Raw genomic sequence first — 15482 nt, 5'->3', positions numbered from 1 at the left:
GGCCAGAGCGGCCCTCAGTCACTTTGCTGTTGTCTGCTGTGGCTGGCAGCGGGCCCACGGTGCCTCCAGACTAGATGGCTGAGCAGAGAGATGTGTGAGGACTGCAGCCCCAGCCTCAAAATGCGGACAGCTTGGGTGCGGTGAAATCAAGAGGCCTGGGGCACCTGTGGCGCTGGGGTGGGGCCAGGAATCCAGGAGACCGCCAGACTGGAGGGTGCCGCCTGAGCACAGCACAGGGTTCCCAGGCGTCCCTGAAAGGGGTCCCCACCCAAGAAATCAGTGCCTGGCACAGAGGTAGAGGAGGGGGAGGGACACTGGGAAATGACCAGGAAACCAATTGTACCACGTGGGCACAAAGTTTGGGGCTGCCACCAAAAGTCCACAGCCTGGTGTGCCCAGGACAGCAAGATCAAAGGTGCCCCTACTGTCAACCCCTCAGAATCAAAGCTCAGCACAACCCCCAGTCAGGAATCCAGGCAGGCAGAGCTGGGGAATGTGCTGGAAAGTTGACCCCTTTTCCCCAGCGTCTGGGCAGTGCCTCCCCCCACCCCTCATTAATAAATCAAATCCAGATGCAGACCCAATCTGCCTGATGCCCTAGGAAATGCCCCAGCTCCACACACCAGCTGATCCCAGAAATAGCTCTGGCCCAGCAGGGCCGTCCTGGCTCCCTCCCTCTGGAGGCCACTGTTTCCCCACCAGGAACCTTGAACACACAGCACAGGCTTTGGAGGCAGGGAGAGGATGGTGAACTGGCTGCCTCTTAGTAGTCCTTTTACCACATAGGATAGGCCTCCCCTCCCCTGGTACATCCCTGTCTTTAACTGTAAATAAATAAGCAAAACACAGTTGTATAGAGTTTTTTGTTTTGTTTTGTTAAAAAAAAAAAAAAAAAGACAAGACATGGCCAACTGGTAGGTCCCTAAGTCTCCTTCCAACCAGTCAGGCCAGAAAATGCCCGGGGGCAGGGGGCAGGGGGCAGGGTGTAGGGGAGGGAGCTGTGGAGGAAGGAGGTGTGGAGCAGAAGGCAGAGCCACAGGCTGTGAGGCACTGAAGGATGGACTCATCCTGGTGATTTCATGGCTCCAGCTGCGAAGGGAAGGAAGCAGAACCCCGGGCAAGCCCCTCACTCTCTCCCCACCCCCAACCCCGCGATGCTGGTCCTTTCCTCCAACAGGCACGTGCAAACCCATCACACATTCTTTGCTCCCACCCTGACTGCTCAGACAAGGGCCCCGCCACCCCGGCCCTCGGTCCTGCAGGCCTTCCTCTGGCCTCTTCCCTATTCCATAGCAGGGACTCAGTTGCCAGGCAACAAGCAGATGGCAGGACACCTAACCCCAAAGCAGGCCTGTCTCTGCAGGTTCTTCCCCCTGGAGGGACCTGGGGAGGAAGAGAAGAGGAGCCTGGCAGCCCTTAGCTGTGGGAGAGGGTCTGGTCTCCTGACCAACTGAGCGTCTGCTACCCCACACCTTCCCTACGGCCTCCACTGGGACTAGACTGAGGGGAGGGACAGTGGTCAAGGTACATATCTACTTGCTTCCTCTGATTATGGGGGTGGGAATTCTCTTTTCCCACAGACTTGTGCTCATCTTGTAGGAGGTGGCCCCACATGTCCAAATCAGAGGAAGTCAGAATATGAGCCCCCAAGGCTGAAAACTAGAGCTGGCATGTAATATGTAGTCAATAAATGTTTTTAGATGAATGAATGAATGAATGAATGAATGAATGAATGAATCCAGGATCAATTTGGAAACACACCAGGGATCCCCATTGCCACTCTCAGACCTCTCAGGCTACCTAAGCCCCAAAAGGACACCCCTAGGCTCCGGCTCACCCCAAGGGCACACCCATGCTCATAAACACACACATACAGCACACACCCCGAGGAAAACTTCTGGGCCAGAGGCAGAGCCAGGACTCAGACCCAGGCTCCAGGTCAGCTCTGCAGCCTCCAGGGGAAGGGGAAGCAGGGGGCGCTGAGCCCCCTGCCTGCTGGTAGGGCTCACTCGCGGAAGCTGTCAGCCAACTGGTGGCAGTCCAGCTCCTCCTTCGGCTCCAGGCCCCCCGGAAGCTTCACTCCTGTCTTCCGGTCCACACACCAGCACTTGCCGCGCTGCCCATCCAGGGCTGGGTGGCACTGTTAAGACAAGGGCATGGAGGTCGTTACCAGGCAAGCTGGTCCCAATCCCATCCTAGCCCCCAAGTCAGACAATTGCTCCAAGACGGCCTCTGAGAGCAGAGGTTCTTTCATGAGCACAAATCTGAGCTATTGGAGTAGAGAACTTGGCCAAGGAGGAAAAGCCCAGAGTTTTAAAAGGCAGAGAGCCCGGAGGAAGTCTTATAGCCTTCCTGGAGGGAAGGCTGGATCCACAGGATTTAGAGGTGAAGCTGGATTTGAAAGGCTAAGGTGCAGGTTGGAGATGTTTTGAGCGTATTCTCATTGGGTTGGGACTTTAAGAATGAGATTATGGGTAATAGCAGGATCCAAGTTGAAGTTAAGGCAGCATCAGGGTAAGAATTGCAGTTGAATTGGGAATTATGACTGAAACTTGAGTTGGGCGAGGCGTAGAGCCCAGGTCAAAAATAGAATTGGGATAAAGACAGAGGTCAAAGTCAGACCAACTAAAGCAGTTGGGCTCAAGTTTGGGTCAGGATTAGACAGGGGGAGGAGGGAGAGCAGGGGGCAAAGGTGTATTTCAGAGTCAGGATTAGAATTGGAGTGAAGGTTATCTCAAGGGTCAGAATTGGTCTGGGGATCAAGGGTCAAGTGTCAGAACTTTCCGTAGGAAAAATTGGGCGAAGAAAATCCATAGAACTGTCAACATAAAGAGTGAACTGTGCCCGGCCAGTGTGGCTCAGTGGTAGAGAGTCAACCCCTGCACCAAGAGGTCGCTGGTTAGATTCCCGGTCAGGGCACATGGCCGGGTTGTGGACCTGATCCCCAGTGGGTGGCATGCAGGAGGCAACCAATCATTGTTCTCTCTCATTAATGTTTCTATCTCTCTCTCTCTCCCCCTTCCTCTCTCTCTAAAATCCATAAAGAAAAAAATATTTTAAAAAATTATCCACATTTAAAAAATAAAATTGGGACAAAAATAAAATTGACGTCAGGATAAAGGCTGGAGATAGGTTTGGCAATGGTTTACGGGGGCCCTTGCTGATCCCCAACTCAATGCACAGCACTCATAACATCCTCACGCCATCCTGGGATGTGTAGGCTCAGGGGCAGCCTTCCTTCTCCCACTTAGCCCTCTGCTGGCCGAGTGGCAACCCACTTTGTGAATTGTCTATAAAGCGTGAAGTGTGAGAATGTGTGTCTATGCCCACTAGGAGCCGGAGAAGAAGCTCCAGGCCTGGGCTCCCCAAGGAATATCTAACACGAGGCACCCTCCTGCTCTGCCCAGATATGCCACCCTCCCATGTGGGCCCAACTCTGACAAGCCAGAGATGGGGCTGGAGAAAGCCAACCTTCTTGAACATCCCAGTTCCTGGGGGCTTGTCAGAGGAACCCATGTTCCAAAGGTGTGAAGGGGCACAGAGGTTCCTACGTTCATGTCTTCTCTCCTGCCCACTTCCTTCCTCTGCTTCCACCCAGAGCCATCTCTAGCTGTCAGATCAGGCATCACCTCCATCCTGGCTGAACCCCAGGAGGTCTGGCTGCTCAGCTCAGGGTAAGGGACAGGCTGTTTCCTCCTTAACCCCTCATGACTTAGTCCCTCCACATCCAGACTTAGTCCCTCCACTTCCAGGAGGGACAGACATTCCATAACAAAGGAGAACTCTCAGAGGAAGGGAGTAGGGTGAGTGAGAAAGTGTTGGGAGGAAGAGGTTGGCAGGAATACTAGGTAAATGTCTCAGACAGTGAATCAAGAGGTGATGAAAATAGTCCTGGATGGGGATGTGCCATTACCTTGCTCTGTGACTTTGGGCCTCAATCTCCTCATCTCCAAAATGAGTGAGGTGGGCAAAATGAACTGAGGTTCTAAGGCTGAAGAGGAGGAGGTTTGGGGAGGGCCCAAGGGCTTGGGCGTGGGTTGGGGAACCTCCCCCTTCCTGAGACTTCCACTCTGGATGACCCTGTCTAATATCCCTGGAGCTGAGGCCAGGGCCAGGCAGGAGAGAGCTGGAGACCAACCTGCTTGGGGTGGAAGTTGCCATTGCGGTCGCAGTTGGGGATGGGGATGATGTAGAGATCCTCGTGGGTGCGGCTCTGTGAGGCGGCCAGCCGCTCCAGGGCCCGGTGCAGCTCGCTCTGGCAGGAGCCCTGGGGCTGGAGGAGAGAGGATGAAACTGCTCAGCAGAAGGGAAGAGGGGCAGGAGAAACAGGGCAGGCTGCCATCTCAGGACTGAAGGCCTTGAAAGGAGAGTCAGGGCCCAGAGGCTAGGCAGGGCCCAGTGAGGTGAAGGGCATGGCTTGGGTTCTGGGGACACTGGTAGGGAAAGCAGAGGGACATTGAAGACAGGATCTTGGGCCAAAAAGCTTCTAAAAAGAAGTTGTGCCCTGGCCGGTTTTGCTCAGCGGTTACAGCATGGGCCCGCGGACCAGAGTCCAGGGTTCGGTTCCCGCTAATGGCATGTATCTCGGTTGCAGTTTGTCCCGGCCCTGTTTGGGGTCGTGTGGGTGGCAGCCAGTCGATGTGTCTCTTGCACATCAATGTTTCTCTCTCTCTTCCCCCCCCCCTCTCCTTCCCGCTCTATCTGAAGATAAATGCAAAAAAAAAAAAAAAAAAAAAAAAACTCCTCAAGTGAGGATAAAAAAAAGAGAGATGTGTGAGTCCTGGCTGCTTTGGCTCAGCCATTAGAGCACCAGCCCAGGGACTGAAGGGTCGAATTTGATTCCGGTCAAGGGCAAGTACCTGTGTTGTAGGTTCAGTTCTTGGCCCCGGTTGGGGTTGTGCAGGAGGCAACCAATCGATGCGTCTCTCTCAGGTTTCTCTCTCTCTCTCCCTCCCTCCTAGTCTCCTTCCCTTCCTCTCTCTCTAAAAATCAATGGAAAAAATATTGTCAGGTGAGGATTAACACACACCAAAAAGGAGAGGTGTGAAGCGAAGGGATCCTGCGGGGAAGGAGCTGTGGAAACTACAAAGAAGGGCTGGAAGGGGGTGATTTCTAAGCAGGGGGGATGAGGGGAATCATGCAACCAACAACTTGTGAGATCCAGGCATGGAGCCATCAGAACCACCCATCAGGAAGGACACTCTCCAGACCTGGAGCAGGGTCCCAAGGCCCCCTCTGGCCAGCATTAACCCTTTAGAACCGAGAAGGTCCCTGGTGGGGAATCCAAGAGAAGGGCCAAGAAATATCAGGAAGCTTAAGGCAACCATGATTTACCAACCAGTACAGAAGTGTTTCAGCATTTGCCAATCACTTCAGCTGTACCAACACAGAGAACTACTGAGCAGGAATGGAATTTTAATAAAAGGAATGACTCTCCAGGTCCTGAGGACATACGCTCGGTACAGCTTGTATACCATAGGCATCCGAAGAATGTTTACTGAATAAACAGAGTCCAGATGTGGTGGTGGTGGTGGTGTATGCGCCTGTGAGCGTGTGTACTTATGGTCAGAGGTCCTCACCACAGGCCGGGCCTCCTCCCGGGGCACCCCGATGACCTTCATCTTGCCCCCACTGTTGCTCCGGTCCCGCATTTTGGCGAAGTGCTTCTGCAGGCACTTGCGGTCGTGGGCGCTGCAGGGGCTGAAGCTGTTGTTGGGGTGGTCGCCCTCATCCTTGTCTGCAGTCAGGCCAAGACGGGGAGAGGTCAGCACCAGGAAAGGTCAGGGCTGCACACCCACCCAGCCTCCCACCTGCTTCCTTCTTCCTGGGGATTCTCCAACCTGACTTGGGAAGAGCAGGGTTTGGGAGCAGGAAACAGTCAAAGCAGCACCATGTCTCCTTCCCACTCCCCTGGATCTCCTCAGGAGAATATTCCCCTTGAAGTCCCGGCCTTGTCCTTCACCCCACCCAGTCCAGGTCTGATGAGTCACCAGCTGCAGCTGCCCAGACAGCAGGGGGGTCCCCTGGGCCCTGCTGGGAGGTCTGAGGCAGGCAGGGGGCCCCCTACCGGATCTTCTCTCCCTCCATTCAGCTCCTCCTACCGTCCCCCTCTCCGTCTGCTCTCTCTTCCTGTCTCCTTTCCTGCTCTTTTCAGTGTCTGGCTGAGCAAGCCAAGGGATCCCCAGGGCTGTCAGCTCTGCTGACCCTCTTCCAAACGGCCAGAATCAAAGTTTCCATGAGAGATGAGAAATCTGACCCAACAGGCTCTCTCCATTGGCCGAACAGGAGAAAAGTGGGCGTAGGTGTATATGCCTGCATGTGAAAGTGTGTGTGTGTGTGCACGCGCGCGTGAGTGTGCACACTTTGTAATGCTCTGTGTGGCCCCAAGACCAAGAGAATACCTTCCACATCCCTTCAGTCCCCTACCCTTAGACTTCAGACCCCATCCAAAGTCCATGTCTATTGCCCAGAGCCAGGGCTTTGGGGATCTGGAGATGGGGGTGGTAAGGCTGGACCTGTACCCCCTGCCTGGGATCTCCTAAAGACTCTACCTGAACTCGAGAAAAACCCAGTTGTAACTGCTGCTTCTCCTTCCAGGCAGCCACATTCAGAATGAAGGGCTAAGCTGGAGAAAGAGGTTGCAGACCTCTCTGCAGATCACAGCCACCTCTGAAATGCTCGGGCTTGGCAGCTCAATGCTGGCCAGAGTGCAAAGCCCCTGCCAGCATTCCAGATGTTGGCAGCCAGACAGAAGGTTACATCTGGTTTGTGTCAGGATTTTTTTTCCTGAGGAGTTAGCAGGTTCCTCCAAGCATGGCAGCGGTCCCAGAGCTGCCTCTGGGTCAAATGGTATTTTTCTGCCTAGCCAAAGTGAGTTGGGTGGAGGAAGGGGGGGGTGTTAGTTCTCTTTTTATTCTCCTAGTCCTAGGGGTGCAGGAGGAAGTATGTGGATAAAGGAAAACCAGGCAAGGAAGAATCGAGACCCTCAGAAAGTCTTTGTCAAGATTCCACACCAAAGGTTATTTATAAAATTGCATCACCAAGGATGGGAAGAAGGCTTTGTCACGAGCAGAGGGCTGGCTTAGAAAGAGGAATCAAAGGGAGGAAATAAATAGAGCAGAGGGATATACCCCATCCTTCGGCATATTTAACATCCCGAGAAGACCAGTCCAGAGGGGACTCCTGACTCAGGGATGACATTAAGTTCCTGAAGGTCAACCAAAGAGAAAACGCCATAGCGAGACCTCCTGGCCAATAGGGGCAGCAAAAGAAGGAGAAGATATACTTCAGAAGACCAGGATTGCGCCGGGGGGGGGGGGGGGCACAGGAAGATAAACCCTGAGCCCTCAATCAGGAAGCAGAGGAGAGATCTTGGATGCAGGCACTTCCCTGAAGACCCTCCCAAGGAGCCCTTCTGGCCAAAAAGGCCCAGGTTGACCAGTGACCATCCCTGCCTGTCCACCTTGCACAAAGCCAGGAGACTTGTGGATGGGATCCACGTGTTCCAGGGGTACAGGCTGGAGCTGGGGAATGAAGAGAAAGAGGACGTGAAAGACCAAAAAGAATTAGAGCCAAATCTTAGACCAATAGAGGCTGAGCTGAGATGTAAATAAAGGCACCACCTCGTTACCTGGGAGAGGCGGAAGGGATCACAGGACTCATTTTGTAATACCCACTGGAGGAGCACCCTCCAAACCCAGGAAGCTTTTGTTGTCTTTCCTTTGAGGGCACTTTCTTTTCATTACCATAAAGGGAAGTGCTGCTTTGCAGTGACACTGATTCCTTTTGGTAAAGGGGCAGAATGTTCTCAGGTTCGAGGAGCAATGGAGAGCTTCCTAACGCGTGGGGCTGCCTCAGGAGGTGGAGGGCCCCATGGTCTGGAGATGTGGAGCATCTGGGTGGTTGGGGCCTCAAGAATCTAGAGCAATCTGGAGAGGAACTTCTACTGCAACCAGGCTTTCCGATGTTGAATTTCTATGAGTCGAAGTCCACAAATGACTAATGCTTGAGGGATTATTAATGGGCATTTGAAAATGTTTATACCTTAATTTAGGAGGTACCATTAAGGAAAATAACTGGGGTCCCTCACTGAAACTTGGGGCTGCATGGAGCCTGGAAGCATAGCTTATGTTCTTGTGTTGGTAGGGCCCCACGTCACACAGAGGAGGTTCCCCGGGGAAGATGAGCAGGCAGCATACCTGGTCTCCTCCTTATGGGTTTCCCCACCACCCAGCACATTCATGCCTAGCTTGTGTGTAAGCTTGGAGAAGAATATACCAAGACAGAAAGGGGAGCTCCTTATGAACACTCACGGGGACATCAGTACACAGAATAGATCCATATCTGCCCACTCAGACAGAGGCTGGGACTCAAAAATCACAAATATATACAATCACGTGTCCAAACACACGCTTGTCCACATGTACTAGGGCACTCTGACCCAGCCCGGGCAGAGACAGAGACCTGAGGCAGGTCACACTGGCTGTACCCTAGCTTGTTGACTTTCTGTTTAATCTATAACTTTTCCTTGCCCAGCACACTGAGGATCCACCCCAGGGTCCACCCCTAGGCACTGGATTTGGGAGGTTGAGGGTTGTAGCCTTGAGCCTCTGAAAAACGTTAACCTTCCCATGTCCAAAACTGGCTAAGCACTTGCGACTTCCCTGCTCAAGCAGGAATTCTAGCCACCCGGTGCTGCTCACCCAAGGGATGCCCTCCGGGAAACCCCAATCCTGGGGGGTTCCCCTCGGAGCAGGAGCTGGAGTCAGACCTAGCCCCCTGAAAGTTCTGACTTCCTGAATTCCAAAAGGCTCGTCTGGGGGGCAGAGCTTCCAAGGTAGTCTAGGTCACCTCCAGCCGCTGCTTGGCGCTCAGCCAATGACATGCGGCCACAGGGGAAACCTTGGTCTCTGCCCCAGCAACAGAGGAAGGGACAGCACCAGCGAAAGGAGAGGCTTCACAGCTTTGGCACTACTGGCTGCAAAGCTCATGGTCAAAGCTGGAGGATTTCCTCATTCTTGCTGCCTGATTTCATCCCCATGATTCCTTCTCCACTCCAACCTCTGCACCACTCAAGACACCCAGGGTGAGGCTGTGAGGTGGATGGGTGTCAGGCATGACTGGGAGGGTCACCCATCCACCCTGAAAGAAAGGCCTTTTGCTTCTTCCACTGGACTCTGGCTGGAGAAGTCAAGATCACCATGTTGGGTACCGGACCCTTTCTTTGAGTTCTGGCTCAAGGGGTGTCTCTCTCACTGTTGTGACATATTGCTGGCTTTGTGCAGCTGTCTCTAGGAAGACAGCTGGCCTGTTCTTCCCATGTTTACAACAGCAAAAGGCACCAAAGTCTGCTCTACCCATCTCGACTCCTCTGAGCATCCCCCAGCTTTGTTCACTGGCCCTACTGTCCCCCAAAGTCCCAACATCAGAGGAGGAATTAAGCATCAAATTAAATCCGTTCAGTTTCCTCTTCATCTCCATCCTCATCATCGCTTCAATTAACTGATTGAACTCTTACTCCATGCCAGACACCCCAACCCCGCGAGGCAGGTCCTACTGTATGCAGACCAGGTGGAAGGGAAAAAGCAGAGGCTTATTTCTGCAGTTCCTATGTCTTTAAATGGAAAGACTCCTGATACCCGAGGCACCAATACTTCTGGCTTTCCTAATACTAAAGAAAAATGTTGAGCGGCCATGCTCCACCTTCCTCCCTCCCCCAAGGCACAAAATTTCTGGGAAGGCCCTGTTCCCATGACATGACTGGATTCCCAGTACTTAAGTAGGGGGGACAGTATTTGCTGTGTTGACTAAAAATTAACCCGGTCTGCCTGTTCCCTAACCCTGTCCTAGAGGGACCCAGAGCACCGTTTAGGAGCTCCCCAGTCCAAACGCTGATGCCACCATCCGCTCCCCCAGATTCCATGAATCCAGGCAGTACACTTATAGAGAACTGTGCTTTCTGACGCACACGTCCCACCCCATCCCCACTTCTGGTGGCCCGAGCGGTGTCAATCCAGGAAGGTGGGGGAACCTGGAGATGGAAGGGGGGACCTGCCCCTGAGGCAGCTAGTAGGCAACTGGACCACAGCAGTTCAGGTGAGGGAGCATGCCAAGTGGCTGTCCTCCCTCAGTCACTTGCTGCAGCTCAGCCCCAAGAGGAAAAGGCAGAAAGAAGAGGCTAGGTCCCCAAGCCTTGGAATCTAGGAGGGACAGTGGCTTATTGACATTGGGAGGCTAAAGAGAATAGTAAGGTTAAGGGCCAAGCCCTGGACACTTTGTCTCATCAGAGACCTTGCAAAACTGCTGCACAACTCTAGGGGGCGCCTTTCCAATGGTGCAATGTGGCCCAGGCTGTGGCAAGGGGTACTTCTGTGATGACTGGGAGGCGAGAGGTCAGGGACTCAGCTTGCCAAGAAGGTGCCTAGTTTCCCCGGGGTCCTCCACACGTAGCCTTTCTCTGTCCAGACTGTGCATGCATTGCATGGTGGAGGACAAAGCCAGGAAGGAGGGGTGAGGGGTGTTAGAGACCCGGCCCTGTGATCCAAAGGGAACCCAAAGCTGCCTTTGGAGGCTGGTTTGCATATTCACAAGACAATCACACACCGTTTATGCCTCCCCCAAAGCTCCCAGAGAAACAGATTTTTCTCCATTACAGGATGAGGTGTTCCTTGCCAGCCAAGGAAAAATGGGTGCCCAAAACCCTCAGAAGGCTCTTCTGCCCCATGTTCCAGTTGGTGAGAGAGGAAGAGGCTACCAACCATCCTAATCTGTTGCCAGATACCCACTGGCCAGTGGAGGAGGGAGATACAAAGAGAATGTGGACCTGTTATCCCCAGGGAGCCCAAGGGCTCAGCCCTCACTCCCAGTCTGGTCTGGTACCAGTACCCTTCCTCTCCCACTGGCACTGCCATCTCTGCCCCCATGATCAACGACTTAATTCTCGAGGACTGCCCCCCTTCCCAGATGTGCTGGGTGCCAGGCTGGCATTTCTCCTAGAATGTTTTCTGCTGACCCATCTCTTGTTGCCCAGGGGCAGGAAGGGCAGAGAGGCCCGAAGCCCAGACCCCTGGGGTCCACCTCCTTCCTGTTTTCCCTGCATCCTGCTCTCCTCCAGCTAACAAGCTGCAGAGGATTGAGGAAGTGGAGCGGTCTGGGACCTAGGGCAGGAAGCTTCGGGCCAGAGTCCCAGCATCCGGACTGCAACAATGGAAGCTTCAAGCACCAGGAAAAAAGACAGACAGAGAGGCACAGGGAGAGCAAAACAGAGTCAGAGAGGAAACAAGAAACAGAGACAGACATACAGAAAGGCAGGCAGAGAGAGAGAGAGAGATTCCAAAAGTAACAGACAGGAACAAAGACAGAAAGAGAAATAGTGGCCCAGAGGAAACAACAGAAAGAGACAGGAAATTGAGAGAGGCAGGGCTACAGAAACAGAAAAAGGGAGTAAGAGAGCAAGAGCAAGAAACTGATAATGAGCAGAAAATATTCAGGAAAGAATGTCATTAGTGAATCTAGAGGCTGAAAGACAGCAGGAAAGAACAAAGAATAAGAGAAAGAAGGAAAGAGACTGAGAAAGATTAGAAGGAGCAACTGAGAGGCTCACTGAGAAATGGATAATAAAAGGAAAGTGTAAGAAGGAGTTTAAGGCAAAGGGTCTTCTAAGCCTGTCTCTCTCTCTCTCTCTCTCTCTCTCTCTCCTCTGCTCCCTATCCCACACCCATTAGGTTTCTGCAGCTGTGGGCTGAAAGCCCAGACTTGCTTCTTTCTGCCACCTCAAATGGCACCTGCCAAGAGAAAAAAGTGGGATGTCTGTGAACCAGGGCAGGAGGAGGTGCCCAGGCCTGGAAGAGAGACCCCTGTCTTCCCAGGACCTCTCAAACAGCTAGGTGAGCTGGCCTGGGGCTTTGGAAAAGGGCAGCTCTGATGCCCCTCACCACCAAAGCCTCTCTAATCTGCATGTCCCAGTCCACCACCTCAATGTCAAAAGTCCAAGCCCTGGCTTTTCAGGTCCCTGGGGTTTCACCTGTGGTCAGGGTGAGAAAAGGTGCCTGGATCAGGAACACAACGCGCCCGCCCCCCAGCCCCACCACTACCATCCCCATCCTCCAGTTATCTGGCTCACTTGCAGGCTGTGGGCTGGGCCAGGTCACTTAATTTTCCACTCTTGAACCACCAGCCAAGACTACTCTCCCCACGTAGGCATCCTTGAAAGGTCTGAGATGGGGGGATGGGATAGAGTCCTTCCTGACAGTGGCAACAGGCTGTTAGAGACTGGATAGCAGTTTCCTTGGCGGAGCCTGTCCCACGCCAGTAGGGCCCTGCCACGTACCTGCCTTCTCCTCAACTTACAGGGGATTTTCAAGGACTTTCCAGGTCAGCCCGATTGGGGAAGGGGCTTCTGGGAGGGGAGCACACCAAGGAGGGCATGCAAGGGCAGAGGCACCTTACCAGAGGGCTGCAGGCTCTCCTGGATGGCCTCGATCTCCGCCAGTTCCATGCACACGCCTTGCCCGTGCATCAGCGTATGCAGGGGCTTCTCTACCCCTCGGGGCGGGTAGCAGCGCAGGCCCGAGCCGCAGCGGGGGGTGTACACCCCGCAGGGCATCCCCTTGCCCAGGGCACAAGTGGCGCAACAGCCGCAGCCGGGCTCCCGCACCAGCTCCTCGCAGCCCACGGGGGGGCGGCAGCGCGCCAGCTTCTCTTCGGAGCAGGGCGGGCAGTGAATGGCTTCGTCTCCCAGGCTCGGCCCGGGCCCGGCGGCCAGCAGCAGCGCGGCCACGAGGCAGAAGGGCAGCATGATCAGGCGAGGACGGGGCGCTGGCGCAAGGTGCGGGCGCAGAGCGCGGGCGCGCGGGCTGGCAGCAGGGGGCACACGGAAGCAGCGCCCGGCGCGCCTGAAGGACCCGATAGGGAGACCGCGGGGAGACGGGGCGGCCCCGCTGGCGGACAGAGAGGGAGCCGGGGAAGTTAGCAAGCGGACTGGAAAGGAGCGATCCTGGCCACCAAGGCGCTGTGCCGCATCCTCGGCCGGGTCCGGGCAGCGGGCGGCGAGGGGTGAGGGGGCTGAGCGGCTGCCCGGGACCAGCTACCCCGGACTTTATACGGGCCCCTGGCCACACCCCCAGCGCCTTCCCAGAGGTGGGGGAGCGGGGTAGGGTGGGGGAGGGCGAGGGGGAGAGGGAGACGCGGCCGTTAGGGGGAGGGGGCGCTTTCCTGAGTCGCAGCCGCCGCCTCGGCTACAACATCTGAAAGTCCTTTTCTGCCCAAGAAGGAAGCGGTGCAGTTTGGAAGCCCTGATAGGTGCCGAGAGTGCTACTGAACCAGAGCTCGGGAGGAGAGAGAAGGGAGATGGGAACGCGAAGAGGCTACTGCTTGGCCCCCTCCTCCGACCTTGGAGGATTCATTCCGGATCCACAGAGGTGCTCCCCCCCCCCCCCCCCCCCCGAGCGAAACTTCGGATCCCGGATTCCTGGCTCCGAGGATTCAGTCTCCCTGGCCAGCCTTTTCCACCCTACCCCAGTGCTTCCAGTTTCAACCAATCGGATGTAGTGGGGGAAGGGGTACAAGCACCCAAGAGGGGCCTAGAAGCCCCTCATGGCCCTAAGACGTTAGTAGGCTCTCTTTACACTTGCCCCTTCCAACCTCCTTCTGCCCCCAATCTCCCCAAGGTCCCAAGGTTCATGTGCCTTCCCCAGAATGGAATCACTGAACTCCTGGGGAGGGAGGTGTCCAGCTTCTTTCTCCTTCCTGGATATTTGCTTTTACTACCCAGACGCACTCCTGGGGTAAGATTGCCATTCTCAGTGTGAAAATTAGGGATAGCACAACTCCAGAGGGCACCACTTCTCTTGTAGTCATTGTAGATTTATATAGCTGTTGTAACAATTTTACGGCAAATGGCAGTCAAGGGTCTTGAGGAAGGGGTGCCTTTTTCTAATTCACCCAATGTTGCTATTTGGGATTGACTAGGCCCTTTGTTCCTATTGGTGCCTGTAACCCCCACCCTTGCCTCAATCTTGCTGATTGGGAGGGCCTCTAGGGTAACATCTGGAGCAGGGACCCATCTCCTAGGTTCTCTCTCAGGTCCACCTAGTACTCACCCATCCTCCCCCACAAACACTTCTGCTGTCCTGGATCTGGCTTCAGGGTAAGGGCAGCTGTCCAGGCATAATCAGTGACCCACTGTGGTGTGGTTCTTTTTTTTTTTTTTCCCCTTTGCCTAGAAAGCTGCAGGGCAGCCAAGCTGAAATGCAAATCAGAGACCCTCTTCCTGCTTCCTCTCCCAGAGCAGGAGTCTTTCTGTCCCACAGGGACTGGGCCCTCTCCTACTTTCTGCAAGTGCAGACTGTCTAAGTGATAGGAAGAAGAGAAGGGCTGGAAGGAAGCTGGACCTGTAGGGATAGAACCAAAAGTTGCAAACTGACGGCACCTACTGGCAACCATCAAGACTGCAGAAGGCCTGGAGAATTCTGGTCAGGGACAGGATTCTAGGATTCTCACTTGTAATTGAAAAATTAAATTAAAAGCCCTGGCTGGTGTGGCTCAGTTGGTTGGGCGTCCACCCATGCATCAATTCCCAGTTGGGGCACGTGCCCAGGTTGCAGGCTTAATCCCCAGTAGGGGGCATTCAGGAGGCAGCTGATCAATGATACATTCTTATATTGATGTTTCTCTCTTCTCCCTTCCTCTCTAATCAATAAGCAGACGAGCAGGTGTGGCTCAGTGGATTGTGCATTGTCCCATGGACTGAGAGGTCCCGGTTGGGTTCCTGGTCAGGACACATAATTGGGTTTGCAGGCTTGATTCTGTGGGGGGCGTGCAGGAGGCAGCAGATTGATGGTTCTCTCTCTCTCTCCCTTCCTCTCTCTCTAAAAAATCAATAAAAAATATATATAAATAAATGAATAAATAAAATAAAAATCAATAAACTATAATTTTTTAAATCTTATTTAAAAAAGAGAATTTAAAAAATGATTCTAGGATTCTCTTCATGCCATCTCATAGACCAACTGGGGTCTCTTCTGTCCCAGAGCTAGGTTCCTCAAGTCCTGGGGGAAAACCCAGCCAGTCCCTGATTCAGAAAACTGACCTGCCCTGGCCGGTTTAGCTCAGCGGTTGGAGCGTCGGCCTGCGGACCAGAGAGCCCCGGGTTCGGTTCCCGCTAGGGGCACGTACCAAAAAAAAGAAAAAGAAAACTGACCCAAGCCCTCTTCCCCTCCTTCATCATACTGGACCCAGTTCTGCCTTGTATGTATGAACGTACTGTATGAACTTGGACACCACCCCTTAGAGCTTGAATGTCCTTAACTGTAAAATAAAGGTAGGCCATCTCCACTTATCCTACCTCTTAAACTCTTATGAGAATAAAATGGGACCAGAAAGGATGGTTCTGAACTCAATGCCAGACTTGTCCCTTGGACAGCAAGGTGCTGGGAGGGACAAAGCTGTGGAGTATGGAGGAAGGAGTGCAGGAGAGACTGGAG

The 15482-nt window shown here is 53.9% G+C and overlaps 1 protein-coding gene across 1 annotated transcript; it reads right to left on the bottom strand.

Annotated features, from left to right (window-relative positions):
- Window positions 1–866: 866 nt before the first annotated feature.
- IGFBP4 (insulin like growth factor binding protein 4) lies at window positions 867–13083 on the bottom strand. Its single transcript, XM_036268657.1, has 4 exons — window positions 12448–13083; window positions 5580–5737; window positions 4139–4273; window positions 867–2140 (listed from the first exon to the last, which is right to left on the bottom strand). Exons 1-4 carry the CDS (start codon window positions 12794–12796, stop codon window positions 2006–2008), a joined length of 777 nt encoding a protein of 258 aa, XP_036124550.1. The 5' UTR covers window positions 12797–13083; the 3' UTR covers window positions 867–2005.
- Window positions 13084–15482: the final 2399 nt, after the last annotated feature.

The sequence above is a fragment of the Molossus molossus genome, unplaced genomic scaffold (genome assembly GCF_014108415.1).
Source record: "Molossus molossus isolate mMolMol1 unplaced genomic scaffold, mMolMol1.p scaffold_m16_p_19, whole genome shotgun sequence".
Lineage (NCBI taxonomy): Eukaryota > Metazoa > Chordata > Mammalia > Chiroptera > Molossidae > Molossus > Molossus molossus.
This window is presented reverse-complemented; position numbering and strand designations above follow the sequence as displayed.

Coding starts and splice junctions, on each gene's coding strand:
- IGFBP4 (XM_036268657.1), bottom strand. CDS start 12,796: ATGCTGCCCTTCTGCCTCGTGGCCGCGCTGCTGCTGGCCGCCGGGCCC. Junction 5,738..12,447: donor GGAGAGCCTGCAGCCCTCTG/GTAAGGTGCCTC, acceptor GCCTGACTGCAG/ACAAGGATGAGGGCGACCAC. Junction 4,274..5,579: donor GGGAGGAGGCCCGGCCTGTG/GTGAGGACCTCT, acceptor TCTCTCCTCCAG/CCCCAGGGCTCCTGCCAGAG.